Here is an 18,173-nt window from a genome sequence, read left to right as displayed (position 1 = left end):
ATCTTTTTTAAAGGTGCCACTGCGGGCTCCACATCCTTAATTGTCACCATCATGTCATCTGCATACATTGTTAAGAGATTCCCATCTATTTTCCCTTTCCCTGGAACTTCAAAGCCTATAATTCTTTTATCCTTTTTTAATTTATTCACTAACGGTTCCAATGCTAAAATAAATAACATAGGGGATAAAGGGCATCCCTGCTTCGTACCACTCAATACCTGAACATATCCCTCTACTGAACCACCAACTCCTATCAACGCCTTAGATTTAGATGTTTTCAACCTGCTTCAAATTACCCCACCAACGATGCCATCTGAAGCACAGTTACACTCTTCTAAGCCCGTTGGCTTCAGTGGATTTAGGAGGGTATAACTTTACTTAAGATCTTAAGATATTTATTGCTAAGTCTCTCAGAAACAAGGAGCTTTTAACAAGATGTGTGCAGGAAGGAGGGTGAGGATTTCTTGACTAAGCAGGGCAACTGAATATGATGGGAAAAGATATGAAGACGGGAATAGCATCTCCTTGACTCTACAGAGCATGTCTAGGGATACCCAGCTGTCTGCTAGCAAGCCATGGCTTTAGCAGAGCGGATTGGGAACCTTTTACAGGGTTGGTTTCCTTGTGATAGGATAGCTTGTGATGAGTGGAGATTTATGTTGCTTTTGTAATATTTGCTTACTGACAAACATAGCCTGGGAGAAGCTGACAAGTACACAGACAGATAATGGTAGTCTTTATTCTCTCAAAAGCAAACAGCACGTAGCCTATTTAGGTCTCTATTCAGCCAGCCATCACAGAGTTCTTTTTCCTTTCCAGCAACCAGTCAGTTCCTCTTCAGCTCTAGGACTACCAGTTTCCATGTGTGACCTGGAGTTCTCCTGGAATCACAACTGATGTTCAGGCAACAGTGATTCATTTCCCTGGATGAAATGGCAGCTTTGGAGAGTGGACTCTAAAGCATAACATAACTTCTAATCTCCAGGAATTTCCCAAGCTAGAGCTGGCAACCCTAGTTTCCAACCAAGCACATGAGGTGTGTCCGCTAGCTGGTAACCACCAACTGCTGGAGGCCATAGACTGGATCCAGCCAGTCGTCGGAAAAGGACGAAGGGTACTTTTTGACTATGCAAAAATGTTTCTCAGGCAGAGCTGGATTAACAATTAGGCCAAGTAGTCACTGGCCTATGGGGCCCTACATCTTTAGGAGCCCCAGACTGGCTCCCCCCTGCCCTGCTTTCCCCCTGCTTGCGGCCCTCCCAACCTGCACACGCAGCCAGCAACTGAACTGCTCTTTGCCCGACTTGCCTGGTGCAGCAGCTGCTGGCGTTGTCACTGCCTCTCTCTGCCTCTCCCCTGCAGCTTAGTAAAAGGGGCTTTTAAGAAGGTGCCTGCAGGCTGCAGCAGGGCCATGGGGAGTGAGGCGGGTGCTCAGACTCTGAGATAATTTGCGAGGGGGGCTCCCCAGATTTTGACTGCCTAGCCCTAGGGGCCTCCACAGGGTTTAATCTGGCACTGTTCTCAGGTGTTCCTGGGACCTTCATAAATTAAAAAAAAATCATGTGGGATGGGGGGCTATGGAGAAGAGGGATATGGAGTAAAACAGAGTGATAAACCTGGCTGAACTGTGAGTTCCAGAAGCTTCATTTTCCACTGGAGACCATTAATGAACCATCTTTAATGGGCACCAATAAAAATGTCCAGGGATGGTGACATCCTGATATGGCATTTCCATAACACTGTCTGTTCTTGCTGGTGTTTCTGCAGGTGCCGCGTGTCCTCCCAGCACCACCCCTAGAAGTCGGCAAAATGAGGAGGCCGCGCACATGGTTATGACACCATGAAGAGCTACCATGGGGAGCGCAGCCAGTCACGGGAACACCCTTGCCACTGCATCCCAGAGGCCTGCGACCAGCCAATGGAATACATCCACCATAACCAGGAATCTCGCCAGCCATACCTTCTCAGTCCCAGTGAGCCGTGTTCCTTGGACCACTATTGCCCATCCCGGAGCTCCGGCGAGCCACCACTCAGCCTAACGGAACCCCTGTCGGCCGCCAGCAGCAGCAGCACCTTTCCAAGGATGCACCACACACCACAGCAGTACGACTCCTGCGACGAGTGCATGGCGGCCGCCCACCCTTCCGGCAAGATCAACCGGCTGCCTCCAACCCTCCTCGACCAGTTCGAGAAGCAGCTGCCCCTCCACCACGACGGCTTCCACACCCTGCAGTACCAGCGCGCCAGCAGCACGGAGCAGCCACGCAGCGAGAGCCCCAGCCGCATCCGGCACCTCGTCCACTCAGTCCAGAAACTCTTCGCCAAGTCACATTCCCTGGAAGCCCCATCCAAGCGGGAGTACAACGGCACCAAGATGGAAGGTCGGGGAGGTGATGGGGCGTACCATCACCACCACCCTCACCACCACCACCGCCAGTCACGCCATGGCAAGCGCAGCAAAAGCAAAGACCGCAAGCTAGACTCCTCCTCCTCTTCCCGCCACCGGAACAAGATGATGGGCTGGTGGAGCTCAGATGACAACTTGGACAGTGACAGCAGCTACATGGTGTCTGGGAGGCAACACGCTGTTGACCAGGCGACCCAGTACTGTGTGGATGCTCCAGAAAGTGCCTTCAGAGATTTGACCTTGAAGAGTCTGAAGGGTGGAGGTGGGGAGGGGAAATGCTTAGCCTGCGCTGGTATGTCCATGTCCCTGGATGGCCAGACTCTCAAGAGGAGTTCCTGGCACACCATGACAGTCAGCCAGGCACGGGAAGCCTATCCCAGCTCTGGAGGAGGCCAGGAGAAAGCCTTGATGCTCCAAGAATCAAAAGCCAAGGATCGGTCTTACCATTATCTTCAGGTAAGGAGGTGGGTAGAGGTTATAAAGCTGTAGCATAACAGCCTTTGTTTCTTTGCTTCTGATCTGTTGGCTTCTCTAAGTCCTGGCCTATAATAAACCACATCCCTACATCAGAAGGAGTGTGTAGTGGTTAGAGTGTTGAAATAGATAGTGGGGGTACCCAGTTCAAATAATCATTCTGCTATGAATCTTTATTGTGTGATCTTGGACCAGTCTCTCTCTCTCTATGTGTCAGCTTAACCTACCTCTCAGGGTTGTTGTGATCACAAAGGGGTGGAGATGACACTGTTATAAATTTGGGTCCCTATCAGCGCAAAAAGAGGGATATGCAATTAATTAATTTGTATACACATATATATTCACGCATATATGTGTGTGTGTGTGCATATGTGCGTGTGTGTGTGTTATAGTAATTCTCCCTGAGTATCAGTCCTTGAGCAGACTGTAAATGAAGTAAACAGATAAATGGAACCCAGTGTGGAATGCCCCCTCTAAGCTGCAGAGTCTTGTGAGCACAAATTCTACTTTGTGAGCTACTGGCATAAAAGTTGTGAGTGAGCGATTTGGCTGCTGCATAAATTAGTCAGCTCTGGGGTCATCCTTCCTGAGCCAAGACAAAAATGTGTAACTTGGAGGATGAAAAACTGTGAGCTAACTCAGCTTAGAGGGAACACTGGTGGTGATGGGGCGGTCACACTGTTGTTGCGTGCCATCCATTTAGGAAGCAGGGTTTTGTTTAAATATCCCTGACACATGTGCATCAGTGCACTGCGGGACGAGGAACGGGGGGTGGAAACGCCTGGAATGGATTAGTGGGTTCACACCACCAACCTGTTTTGTTTGCTCTCCCTCATGTTCAGACATCCGGAAGCATGGGAGGAATGCGCAGGGAGCTGTTAGCACTAATTTCACCTGGTGACCATTTACCCCATATCAGAGTTGTCTTAGAGGGGGTAAGTGCGACTGGGGAACAGCTGAAAGCTGTGGCTGTCTGACCAAGTTCTTTTAATCAATTGTGGAAAGATGCCTGTGTTGGGTCAAAATGACTGTCTGATCATAGCCCCCAGCTGACTCTGAGCTGCAGTCCTGTTCTGTGGTTGGTGTGCTTTCCCCTGACGCAAAGAATCTCTCCCATTTGATGAAAGAGGTTCTCCCATCAGACCAATCCTCAGGTTCCCACATGTCATAAGAACATAAAAGAAGCCACGTTGGATGAGACCAGTGGCCCATCCAATCCAACATTCTGTGTCACACAGTGGCCAAAAAAACCAGGTGCCATCAGGAGGTCCATTAGTGGGGCCAAGACAGTAGAAGCCCTCCAACTGTGCCCCCCTAAGCACCAAGAATACCCAGGCACATGTGCATCAGTGCACTGTGGGACTGATGCCTGAAATGGATTGGTGTGTGCAGATGGAGGGGACTTGCTTCCTTCCTTCCCTGACATTGAGTGTCCTGACTCAGCCCTCATAGATAGGAAATCCTTTGTGTTCAGATGGCACAGAATCCCCCACTCCTCTGGAAGTCCTGGCTACCTAAAATAACCTTTCTTCCACACAGAAGTAGACTCAACTCATAATAATAGGCTTTTGGCTAGTTGTTAGTAAACCTGCAGCATGCCATCTTGTGGGGGGTGGGTGGGTGGGAATCATCTGAACAGAGAGAAAGGAAATAGTATACAGAAACATCCCATTGATGCTTTTATGCCAGAAGCATCCCCTCCCAGAACATAATGGCGCACCTTATGCCTCTGCCCAGCTTTTATACTGAAAGGTGCTGCTAGAAATAAGCTCCCTACCTTGTGGCAAGAACTGAGGCCTCCTGAGACCTGAGAGGATGAAGGAGCAGAAGGCCAAAGCATCCCTGGCTGCTGAGCACCTTTACACACTGTGTTGGGGATAAATTTCAGTCCATCCAATAAGCGCTGCCCCTGGGGGCTAGGTCCCTTTCAAAGCCTTTCCCCCAGCCTCAAAGTTCCCTCCTGCTGACCCAGAAAGCTTTGCCATTTTGTTCTGGCTCCCTTTGCTCTCCTCCACTTTCCCAGGATGCACTGCAGCCTCCGCACCTTGATGTTAGTGATTAGAGAAATGTCAGAGCTATAATAGCCTCTTCCTGTAAAAAAGCACAAAGTGTGTGTGAGCGAGGAAAAGAAAGAGAGAAAGCTATCAGTTTTAAAGAGCCCAAGATTGCTGAAAAGCCGGAGGCTGTCTGCTTCCCAAGGTGTCAAATCACATCAGAGAGCCCAACTGGTCCAAACAAACAATTAGAAAGAGCCACCTCCCTTGTCTCTCAGAGGGCAGTTTCCTCACAGGCCTAATCAATGCAGTCCCTACACTAATGAGGAAGAAAACAGACAAATAAGGGCAGATCGGGACATTTCTGAGTTTTATTTTTATTTTTTAAGACATTTCTGTGTCCCCCTTCCACCAGGGAGCTCAAGGTGGTGAGCATGGTTCTTCTCCATTTTATCCTCACAACAATCTTGTGAAGTAGGTTAGGCTGAGCAAGGACTTCCGGGGGAGGAAAATGTCGAGCTGAGCTGCTTCTCATAAAAAGATATGGAGGATCTCAGAAAGGAAACAGAGGAAACATCTAAGAAAGTGCAGGAGGTAGAAGGCAGAATGAAACTATGATTCTACCGTGTTGAAAATGCAAGGAAAAGTGACAATCCATGACTGCAAATTGATGGAGACTCAGATACGTCTAAGAGAAGTACCTGAAGAGGAAGATGGTGATTTAAAAGAATATATAATAAATATAATTGCAGAATTTTTAGAGGAAGTCCTGAAGAGACTAAAAACATGTATGACTGTATGTATAGAATGAACTCACTTTATGCCAAGAAAAATAACCTACCAAGAGATGTTGTTATAAGATTTATGACAAAGGAAATGGTGGGAAAGATCATGAATAAAAACTTTGAAAAGACATTGATAGTGGGAGGCAGTAGAGTAAGTATCATGAAGGAGCTGCCAAGACAAGTGATAAATGATAGAAGAACATATAAAAAATTGACAGAAAAATTAAGAGATAATGGAATAAGATTTAGATGGATAATACCTGAAGGTCTGAGCTTCGAACTCCAGGGGACAAGAATCATAATTACAAATGCACAGGAAATGTGTAGGTTTTATGAAGAAAATAAAGAATTTGCATCATGATGGATTACAAATTACTGTCTTGGAATGTAAATGGACTAAATTCACCACAAAAAAGAAGGGCAACATTTCATTGGATTAAGAAACAAAACTGTAATATAATTTGTTTACAAGAAGTGCATATTAAACAAAAGGATTATAAATTTTTATGGAATAAACAATTGGGACTAGAATTTTTTCATTGGCTGAACAGAAGAAAAGGGGAGTGATTTTTTATATTAAACAAGAATTGGAGCCAAAATTAGTGTTTAAAGATAAAGATGGGAGATTTGTAGCAGTAGAAACAATATTAAATGGAAAGAAAACGTTGTTATTGGGACTGTATGCGCCTAATGGTGCAAAGGATGCTTTTTTAAAAGACATTATACAACAGCTTGATCAAGTGACCTATGACCAAGTTTTGATAATGGGAGATTTTAATGGAACAGTTAAGAACTCATTGGACAGATCTGGAGGGGGGGGAAACAACAGTAAAGAAGGAAAACTGCCAAAGTCTTTTTTTTTTAATTGGTTAAACAAGAAAATCTAGAAGATATATGGAGGAAATTTAACCCTGAAGTTCGGGACTATACTTTTTTTTCAGCAAGACATAAAACTTTTTCTAGAATTGACATGCTGTGAGGAACTAAAGATTTAGGTCTTATAACAAGAAAAATAGAGATTTTACCTAAAATTGAGGCTGACCATAACCCAATAATGTGGATTACAAAATTGTCCAAGAAGTTGAGAAGATGGAGATTGAATGAAGATTTGCTACAGAATAAAGAAATAGTGACATACCTAGAAAATGAAACTAAAGCTTTTTTGCAAATGAATGATAAAGATGATATAGACTTTCAGATGGTCTGCGATGCTTATAAAGCAGTAATGAGAGGAATGTTGATTACTTTGAATAATGACAGTAAAAGAGAAACAGTTGTTAGATATTCAAAATGAAATAAAGAAAAAAGAAGGGGAGCTGAGAAAAAGGCCAGGGAAAAAGAAAATTATAAGGGAAATTACAATATTACAAACTCAAATGAGACATTTGTTAAATAAAGAAGTGGAATGGAGTTTGAAAAGATTGCAGCAGAAAACCTTTGAGGGAGCAAATAAACCAGGAAAGTTTAACTGAAAAAGAAGAGGGAAAATAAAACTATTAATAAAACTGTGGTAGATGGAAGAGAAGTGGTTACCCAAGAGGGAATAAAAAGAGAAATTTTAAAGTATTATGCCAAATTATTTAAAGGTGTTAAAATAAAGAATGAGAAGATTGATGACTATTTACAAAAGATAAAAATAGAGCCCTTAACTGAATATATGCGAAAAGTTTTGAATGATCCAATTGAAAAAATAGAAATTAAAGCAGTAATCAATGCAATGGAAAATGGAAAAGCATCTGGACCAGATGGATATACAGCTATATATTTTAAAACTTTTAAAGATGAGTTAACACCAAAATTGCAGAAGTTGATGAGAATAAAAGGGAAAATACCAAATACATGGAAGGAAGCTGTTATTTCGTTGATACCTAAGGAAGATAGAGATGTCACAAATGTAAAAAATTATAGACCAATTTTGCTATTAAATAATGATTACAAAATATATACAAGAATCTTGGCAGAATGGCTTAAACAGTATTTGATAAATTTTATAAAGGAAAAACCAAGCAGGGTTTCTTCCCAAGAGGCAAATAAGAGACAATATTAGAACTGTTGTAAATATTGTAGAATATTATGAAAGACATCCAGAAAAAGAAGTAGCATTATTCTTTGCAGATGCAGAGAAAGCATTTGACAATTTAAATTGGGACTTTATGTTTGCAGTAATGGAAAAAATGGAGCTGGGAGAAAGCTTTATAAGAATGATAAAAGCAATATATTCTGAACAAAGTGCAAGGTTATGTATAAATGCAGATCTTAGAGAAGATATGAAGATTAGTAAAGGTACTAGACAAGGTTGTCCACTTTCACCATTGTTGTTTATAATGACTCTTGAAATATTATTGATGCAGATCCAAAAAGAAAAAGATATAGAAGGATTAAGAATAAAAGGATTTACTTCGAAATACAGAGCTTTTGCGGATGACATAATGTTTATAAATGAAAACCCCCAACAAGTTACTCCTTTGTTGTCAGCTAAAATACAAGAATATGGGGAGTTGGCGGGACTTTTTATTAATAGAGAGAAATCAAAAATTCTGTGTAAAAATATGCAAATAAACAAGCAACAAGAATTTCAGAGACTAAAGGGTTGTGAAGTCACCTCCAAGGTAAAATATCTGGGGGTGGAGATAACAATGAAGAATATTGATCTGTTTAAAAATAATTATGAGAAGTTATGGCGTAAAATGGATGAAGACATGTTAAAATGGAACAAGCTTAATTTGTCATTGTTGGGTAGAATAGCTGCAATTAAAATGAATATTCTACCAAGAATAATGTATTTGTTTCAAACTATTCCTATTGTGAAGGATAGTAAACAATTTGATAAATGGAGAAGAAAAAGTTCAGAATTTGTGTGGGCTGGGAAGAAACCAAGAATTAAAATGAAAATTTTGACAGATGCAAAAGAGAGAGGTGGATTTCAATTACCGAATTTAAAATTATATCAGGAAGCAGTTTGTTTGGTGTGGATAAAAGAATGGATAACGCTGTTAAACAAAAAGCTCTTAGTGCTGGAAGGTCGCGGAAATAAATTTGGCTGGCACACGTATTTGTATTATGGAAAAAAGATGGACGGTTTTTTCTCTCACAATTATATAAGAAATAATTTGCTGAATATGTGGATGAAATATAAGAAGAATGACGATGAGAGAAGACCGTTATGGATAGTACCAGCTGAAGTAATAAAAATAACAGCCAAGATAGGTGAAGAAAAGTGGTTGTCATATAGTCAATTACTAAAAATACAAAGTGGCAAAATAGAACTGAAAACTGCTGAAGAGTTTGAATAATAAATATGATTGGTTTCAAATGCAACAAATAAAAAGCTTGGTGGAGAATGATATTAAAACTGAAGGAATAAGGAAAGAGCAAACAGAAATGGGAAAAGTTCTGCTTGGAGACAATGATAAATTAATTTCAAAAGTATATAAATTACTTTTACAATGGTCTACAGAAGATGAAGTAGTGAAATCTCAAATGATTAAATGGGCAATTAACGTAAATAAAGAAATACAGATGGAAACTTGGGAATATTTGTGGAAGAACTCTATGAGTGTTTTCGCACTCACGTTTTACTGGCGCCACGACCCTCCTGGCGCCGGCGAATCTGCATGGATTTCGCAACAGAAGCGCCGGCGCTCCCAGAAGCGCCGGCACTTTCCGTCGCTAAGCCAGTGCAAACGTTTTCCTGCATCTTTGCGATTTCCGTTTGCGCTGGCTTAGCGACGGAAGTAGCCGGCGCTTCTGGGAGCGCCGGAGCTTCTGGTGCGAAAGCCATGCAGATTCGCCGGCGTCAGGATGGTCGTGGCGCCAGTAAAACGTGAGTGCGAAAACGGCCTATGAAACTTTCAACATGTCAAAGTATTAAAGAAAACTGTTTAAGATGATGTATAGATGGTATATGACTCCTAAAAAATTGGCAAAGATGAATAACAAAATGCCAGACATATGTTGGAAATGTAAAAAACATGAAGGTTCTTTCTACCATATGTGGTGGACTTGTGAAAGAGCTAAAATGTTTTGGCAGGCCTAGGATGGGCAACACTCTCACCTCTGCAGCACACATTTTGCAAAATTATATCTTTGAAAGTTTGCGGGGGGGAGGGGCTCTTATCCTGTGGAAGATGATGAATAATATGGCTTTCTCTGGCCCGTTTCCTACATCTGTCTTCACAGTATCCAACAGGAGGAGCTGAAGTATTTTAGTTAAAAGGCTTCAGGATTTTGCACCACAGAGTGCTGAGAGTCATTGTCCAAGCCAGAAATCCTTGGAAATCCCAGGGGGGGGGGCACTTTCGGACAGGCTTTTTAGGTTGGCTTTGTGGCCAGAGTGCAATCACATGAGTTCTCTGATCTTTTTTCCCCTAGTTTTCCCCAGGGCTTTCCAAACCACCTTTGAAGAGTTTCTCTTTGATGCCTATCTCTGTTGGATGACTGCCCAGACTTTTCCTTCCTATGGCATTGCCTCTGCAAACCTGAGTTCTCTTTGCAGACCTCTCCTAGTAGGGTTTCAAACTCCAGGTGGCACCAGGAGATCTCCCACTATTACAATTGATCTCCAGACGACCAAGATCAGTTCCCCTGGAGAAAAAAATGGCTGCTTTGAAGGGTGGATTATATGGCATTATTATACGCTGCTGAGGTCCCTCCCCTCTCCAAACCCTCCCAGGCTCCACCCCCAAATTCTCCCGGTATTTCCCAGTCCAGAGCTGGCAACCTTATCTCCTAGCAGCAAATTAGCTCTGTAAAGGGGCTGCTTTGCCTCTGCTGTCTAAACTGGGACACTTGCGATACCTTCTTTTTAAAGATTGACTTTCTTTTTCCCTCCTCCTTTGGAAATGCAGTCTTGAAATCTCCTTTCTCCTACTTTTGGAGAAAAAGGAGACAGCAAGGGAGTAAAAAATCAGGATAAGGTAACAAGGTGAAGGGGAGGCACTTTCCTTGGGATTCTTTCCCAAAGAGAATTAAAGCAAGAGGAACATTCTGGCTCCTGATGTGGCCTTTGGGGTGAATTTGGAGAAGAGGAGAGCCAACTACCTTTCAACATTACACTCTAGCTGCTTTCAGAGGTCAGTCTGAAATAACATTAAGCCAGAATGTGCAGAAACCAGGGCTGGTCCTCCTGCCAAGATACCCATCACAAACTGCAATATAATCTACAGTGCTAGTCCTACAAGTTGCCACATAGGTAAAGGTACCACCAGTTAAATCAAATGTGGTGCCATGCAAAATATGCAGGTTGGTCAATGAAAGAAGTTCCAGCAATTTCAGACCAAACTTATATACAGTTAGGTCCTTTAAAGAACGATCCAGGAGGTGAACATGTGATGCTATCTGCTTGTTTATACCATCCCTCGCCTCTAAGTTACCTGGCTGTGTTCTTGCATTAAAATCGCCACATAGAATATCATAGGCATTTGGGAAACATACAATTAATGATTCCAATGTTTCCGTTAGTAAGTCCCATATGCTTCCACCTTGCTGGAGGGGTAAGCCCTTAGGAGGGATGTACACATTTATACATAAAAGGCTTCTAAAATGGGTTCCTTTAAAAAGCAAAGTTAGAAAGTTATTGGGATAGTTGTTCTCAAGAACTTGTATATCTACTTTTAAGTCTACTGAAACCAAAGTTACTAAGCTCTCACTTCCTCGGCCCTTCGAATGTATTCTAGTTGCAGGAGCTGAATAGGCTCTATATCCCTGTAAATCAGGAAAATCAGAGCTGCATATCCGTGTTTCCTGTAACAGAGAATGTCATGCCCATATAAAAATGATAAAAAGTCTGGATCATGGAGCTTATTATACCAACCCCCTAAGTTCCAGGGAAGAAACTTTAGTTGTCAGTTGGCTGATGTAATCTTATTCAGGTCACCATCTATGTCCTGAAAGACGCAGCCATTCTTAGGTAAGGGAGCTTCATCAAGAAGATTCTGCGCACCCAAGCTGAAAATCTGGGGAGTGTTTGATACCTTCTCTTCAGGATTCACTTGTTGGGCGGGTGAGTGGTTTACTCCTGTTTTCCTTTGGTCTACCTCCATAGAAATGAGAGGAGTTAGAGGGGTTGATAAAGCTGAACCATTCTCAAAAGTGTTGGGCATCATGAGCAGATTAGATACTTGTTACGTGTGATCACTTTTTGTTCTCAAAAGTTTGTCCCTCAACACTTTGAGTTTAGTTGTGATTGCAAGTTGTTCCATAGATGGCAGGGCTGTGAAAGAGTGAATTAGATCCTGTTCTGTAGAGTTCTCAAGAAGGAGATGCTCTGAAGCTGGGTTCAGGTAGAAAGGTGAATCAGGATCCTGAGCCAAGTCACTCTGGTCTCCAGCTTGCGTCACTCCTGTGTTGAAATTGATGTCCTCTGTCAAAGAGCCCTCTTTTTGCCAGTGGAGTAGCAGGGGGTTTATAAGAGAATTGGCAAACTAGCCCAAGACTTTGCAGAGGATGTTATACCTGGTAGTAGGAGACTTAAATGGTCAGAGAAGATACATAACACACTATCTTATACCTTGGCAAGTTCAGATATGAACAGCTTGAAGACATCTCTTCTGCAGAACAAACCAGACATTCTTAAAATATTTGATGAGATTAATCCCCTTCTTAAACTCATACTAACTAATAACAGGCATACAAATAAGATTTGGCATGCCCAGAACAGCTGGTAGGACCGTGAGCGCAAAGACCTTAAAAAAGAACTGCATTATACTATGAGACAAGTTAGGAGACATGAAGAGGAGATGCAGATGTCAAACCTATTACAACAAACTTAGGGCAGCAAATGAAGAAAGGTGCTGAAGCACTGCAGGGAATCTGCTCATACCCAGACACCCACAGTAGGTGAGGTAGCTGGCATCCCGTCCTGGGCCTGGGCCATCACTGGCTAGAGCCAAGCCAAGGCCTGTGGCCATTCTGTGTGGGCCTGGCTTGGATTCGACTACCTGCAGGGGAAAGCTGTACTTTCTCTGGGCCAGCCAAGTACTTTAAGGGCCAACCAAATACCTTAATCCAGCCCTGGCATGAATGCGGTTTGTTGTGGAGCTTGAATGTACAAACTGCATTCTTCCTCCGGGACACTTAGGGTTGCAAGCTCCAGGTTGGGAAATTTGTGGAGATTTGGGGAGTGGAGCCTGAGGAGGGCCGGGTGGGGAGACAGGGCATAATGCCATACAGTCCACTCCCCAAAGCAGACATTTTTTCCAGGAGAACTAATCTCCATAGTCTGGAGATCAGTTGTAATTCTAGGAGATTTCCAGACCCCATCTAAAAGTTGGCAACCCTATCACCACAGTGAGGAAGTCACACTGGTTACTCTTGACATAGAGTCTATTGCAGTGGCTCTATTGTTGGACAAGGTTCTGGAGGATCCGAGTTTGGATCCCAACTCTGCCATGGAAGCTGACTGGGTGATCCAGTAACAGCCTGCTGTTGTGAGGATAAAATGCAGAAAAGGAGAATGGTGCTATAAGCTGCACAGGGTTCCCATTGGGGAGAAAAGCAGGGTATTAATAATAATAATAATAATAAATGCAGTTCCTTCCAACTAACCCAGGATTCTAAGCCTGAAATTAGTTGCAAAGGGATGAAGGGTTGGAGGAATCCTTGTGGCACAGATCTGGGTGGGCTAGCTGACAGGAATATAATTCAAAATAAACTTGGTATCTTGGAAAGCTGATTTGAAATTAACAAAATGATAGTTCTGCATTCAGGCAAAAAGAATCAAATGTCTATGCATGGGATGATAGACTGAGGAAACTAATTTCTGAGGTGGTAGAACTGGCAACACCACAACACACTGTGGGTTTGGAGGGGTGAACTAAAGACTTCCTTGCAAGCAGAAAACTAGCTGGACTACTGGGCCTTTGCGGGGAATTTTTATGTGGGGAGACGTTTTTAACAACCGTATACTCTCCTGATGTTCTGAAGTGGTTCATTCTACCACCTTGCTTCATTGCATGTAGAGCAGTCATAAATATGGTGCTAAGAGAAGAGTGAGGGGCGGGGTCAAATGCCCATCCTGAATATTGTCCACCTATAGGGTTACCAGATGTCCTCTTTTTAAAGGAGGTGTCCCTTCGTGTGTGTGTGTCCATCCTCTTTGGGGTGTTTTTTTAAAAAAAAAAACTAATGAAAACATCCTCTTTTGGGGTTGGAAGGCTGGGAATATTCCTAGATAGTAGCCATTATGACAGCTTAAATAGAGGTATTTAAAATGAGATTTGTCATAGTGATCACTTGTTTGAAGTAGTCAGACTTTTGTTTTTTTCAAAATATGGCAATCTTACCCACCTACCATTCCTGGATTAGAAATAAGGAGTGTGAAGGACAGACTTTTTTGCCTTTGGGAAGAAGGTGATGTGCAAGGCGGAACAGAATCTGCTCCCTTCCTTCTCTGGCTAAAATTTTTCTGGAACCCCTTCCCTCTACAGCCAAGGGTGTTTTGATTGAAGTTTCTGTCTTGTACTGCAGAACTCTCTTTGACTTTCTTTATGGCCGCGGTCACACTCACCATTAAATCCATCCCTAACCCGTAGCTATTATGCCCCGCAGCTTTTTTACAACGAATTTCCTGATCAGACATCCCTCCATCCTTCAGTTCTAAGCAGCGTTGGTCCCGTCGCTGGTTGATCAGAGATCTCAACCGGACCTCATTTTTTGAGATGGCATTCCACACTCACGCAAGCGCAGTACATGGGATATTGTGCTTGGCTTTTTTTTTTTTTAAAGGTGCCAGAAAAGGTGGGCGATCGGCCCCCCCCCCCCCATTTAAACACCCAGAAAGGAAGGGGAAGCCCAGGAGCTCTCTTTGCTTTCTCTCCGCCTGGCTGGAGAGACAACAAAGGTGGGGGATCTTCCTCCCCCCCCCCATTTAAACACCCCACCGTGATGTTTAAATGGGGGGGGGGGAGCACGGCAACTCTCTTTGCTGTCTCTTTGCCTGGCAGGGAGACAGCAAAGCTGGGTCATCTTCCTCCCCTGGCAGGGAGACAGCTAAGGTGGCCAATCTGCCTCCCCCCCCCCCACTTAGGAAAAGTCCCCTGTGCAAGCACCAGTCGTTTTCGACTCTGGGGTGACGCTGCTTTCACAAAGTTTTCATGGCAGACCTTTTACGGGATGGTTTGCCATTGCCTTCCCCAGTCATCTATACTCCCCCCCCCCCCCCCCCAGCAAGCTGGGTACATATTTTACAGACCTCGGAAGGTTGGAAGGCTGAGTCAACAATTGCTGGCGCAATGATATCATTTGGAGTGGGCTCTCGCAGGGAAGCGGATGTGCGCTTGCGACGAGTCGGCTACAATGGAGCGTTCAAACATAGAAAGTACGCGTGGGAGTCATCGGAAGCATTCTTATTCCGGATTTAATGTACTATCAAAAAAGTCCGCGTCTCAGTCGTGGCAGTTCGGGACACGAATGAGCCAACGACCATTGCCAGATGCTGATGTTTGGACAACTGCATAAAATCCGACATGCATCTGGCTTTCATCTATGCCCATCTCGTCAGTTTATGTGCATCTGACCTCGGCCTGTGTCTGTCTAAGCCTGGTTGTAACCTGAAAGCCACTGGTTGATGACAAGGAACATTTTCAGACATTCTAACTTCTGAGAGGGAATGGTAGTTTCTAGAGGGAATTAAGCACACAGAAGCAAAAAAGTTGGCAAAGAAAGGAGAGCTGTGTGACTGGAAAATCTATGGGTTGCTTGTTGGAAGGCAGGTGGCAACTCTCAGTAGCTTGGATGGTGGAATGACTGTGGGCCAGGCATCCAAGATAGGCTTGGCCATGGAGTCAGAATACTAGAGAAGGGCCCATTGTTTTAAAAGTACCAGCCAAATCTTGAGTTTCAGGATGCTAAACATACTGTATTATTTTCCAAAGCAGAAATACTCATAAAGTTTTAAACTCCCCACCTTGAACAACTCAGTTCCACACACACATACCCACCTATGTCAAGTATGTTCCTTCATACCTGCTCTGCCCCTCAACCAGAGATTATCCATCCTGGGTGGATGATTTATATATTGCCTTTATAGCCTTGTTGCTTTGCCTCAGAGCAGATTATCCCACCTCTGTTGTTCTAGGTACACATAATATACTTGATTCCCCCCACCCCATGAGTCTGATATGGTAGTATTGTATTAGAAATTGTTTTTTGGGGGGAAGCATGCCATTGAGCTTGGAGGCCCTATAAAATTACACCCTCTTGCCTCCCTTGTTCATACATTTTGGCTCTTTAAAAGGTGATGAAATAAGGATGGCTCTGTTCCGTTGTACGGTGAATCCAACTATGCATTTCTCAGCCAAGGACTGAAGAATAATTTTGCCTAATTTCCTGGACTGGCTTCCCAGATTTCTGTCCTTTTGAGCTGTGTATTCCTTGTTTATATTCCTGGCTAGTTTCAGCCAGTGAGTGTTAGCGCTTGAGGTTGACAAAGCAGGCATGAAACCTGGCAGGATGTGACAAGGCGGGGGCCAGTGGATTTCACTCCGGCACTTGCTTCATCCCAGCTCAGAGGAAAGCCAGTTTTCAAGTAAACCGTTGCATTTATTGCTGTTTCTATCCTGCTACTTCCTAGCTGTTCAAAGCAGTTAACATACATCCATCTATCTATCTATCTATCTATCTATCTATCTATCTATCTATCTATCTATCTATCATCTATCCATCTGTCTATCAATTGATTTTTAGCTGATGGATGATCTGCCTTTCAAACAAGTAATGGATTAATCCACAGATCAACTAATGAAAAGCCAGATGATGAGCCATCTGGTGATAGATAAGAAGATGAATGAAACAGGAGAATTAACTCATTTAAATAAATGTTCATATTCCTGGTCTGTGCACAGGTGCTTTCTGTCAGCTGTCGAAAGAAGCACACCTTTCCCATTCTTTATCTAAATAAGAGACGCTTATGTGCCTTTTCTGCACTGAGTATGACCATTGGGATCCATCTAAGACAACTTTCAGATGGTGAGGCATCTCTGTGGCTGAATCTACCTGCAAGGCAGCAGCAGATGCTAGAGAATGGGCAGGGAAAATGTCCACATCCCCATTCCTGATGTGGTCACTGCTCCCACTGCCTCCCCACACCTTACTCCTCCCTTCTTTCCCCCATCATGATAGCAATGGTGGTAGTACACAACCTCCACACTAGGGTTGCCAGCCCCCATGTTCCAGCAGGGGCTCCCCCATTTCGGAGGGCTTTGATCCACCGCTGGCCAGTTGACCAAAACCCCACCTCCAAATAGGAACAGTGTGTGCTGATCCAATGATGTCACTTCCTGGTGACATCATCACACTGGGGAGATTGTGTGAGAACGCTCTAGTATTTTGGCAAATTCTATGGTTTTGAGGGTGGAATAACCATAGCATTTCACCCAAATATCAGAGTGATCCTGTGCATCATCCCCAACATGATGATGGCACTTCCGGGTGATGTCCCTACCCAACCCTGGAACACCCCCCAAATTCCCCCCACTGGACAGGTGAGGGGATCTGGATAAATGAATGGTTTCCAATCACACATTCAATTGTATTTGTCTTGAATGTAATGTGAGAATTACTCTACACACTAAAAACAAAATAGTCCATGCTGTACACAAGTTGTATGTATGTTCACTATAATGTAAACAGGACTAATGGATCTCCGAAGGAGAGCAATAAACATAAAGGGGTTGTGCTAGGGATGCCAGCCTCCAGGTGGAGCCTGGGCTCCCCTGGAATTACAGCTCACCTCCAGACTGCAGAGACCAGTTCCCCTGGAGAAAATAGCCGCTTTGGAAGGTAGACTCCCTGGCATTGTACCCCATGGAGGTCCCTGTCCTCCCCAGGCTCCACCCCCACATCTTAAGAACATAAGATAAGCCACGTTGGATCAGGCCAATAACCCATCCAGTCCAACACTCTGTGTCACACAGTGGCCAAAAAAAACAGGTGCCATCAGGAGGTCCATCAGTGGGGCCAAGACACGAGAAGCCCTCCCACTGTGCCCCCTCCAAGCACCAAGAATACAGAGCATCACTGCCCCAGCAAAGAGTTCCAACAATACGTTGTGGCTTCTAGCCACTGATGGACCTCTGCTCCATATTTTTATCCAATCCCCTCTTGAAGCTGGCTATGCTTGTAGCCACCACCACCACCTCCTGTGGCAGTGAATTCCATGTGTTAATCACCCTTTGGATGAAGAAGTACTTCCTTTTATCTGTTCAAGCCCAATTGCTCAGCAATTTCATTCTCATGAGTGCCCATGAGTTCTTGTATTATGAGAAAGGGAGAAAAGTACTTCTTTCTCTTACCTTTTCTATCCCATGCATAATCTTGTAAACTGCTCTCATGTCACACCTCAATCGATGTTTCTCCAAGCTAAAGAGCCCCAAGCATTTTAACCTTCCCTTCAATCATTCTAGTTGCCCTTTTCTGCATTTTTTTCCAATGCTATAATATTTTTTGAGGTATGGTGACCAGAATTGTACACAGTACTTCAAATGAGGCCACACCATCGATTTATACAGGGGCATT

The 18,173-nt window shown here is 43.7% G+C and overlaps 1 protein-coding gene across 1 annotated transcript in view; it reads left to right on the top strand.

Annotated features, from left to right (window-relative positions):
* The window catches only part of DLGAP3 (DLG associated protein 3), a 136,445-nt gene that overhangs the window by 76,493 nt on the left and 41,779 nt on the right, over positions 1–18,173 (top strand). Inside the window, exon 2 of the mRNA XM_060258081.1 lies at positions 1,768–2,863. Within this exon, the coding sequence (XP_060114064.1) occupies positions 1,841–2,863 (1,023 nt within the window). The 5' untranslated portion in view covers positions 1,768–1,840. The remainder of the gene's footprint in view (positions 1–1,767; positions 2,864–18,173) is intronic.

Source organism: Heteronotia binoei, chromosome 17, assembly GCF_032191835.1.
Source record: "Heteronotia binoei isolate CCM8104 ecotype False Entrance Well chromosome 17, APGP_CSIRO_Hbin_v1, whole genome shotgun sequence".
Classification (NCBI taxonomy): domain Eukaryota; kingdom Metazoa; phylum Chordata; class Lepidosauria; order Squamata; family Gekkonidae; genus Heteronotia; species Heteronotia binoei.
The sequence above is the reverse complement of the archived record's forward strand: the minus strand, read 5'-3'. Positions and strand labels throughout refer to the sequence as shown.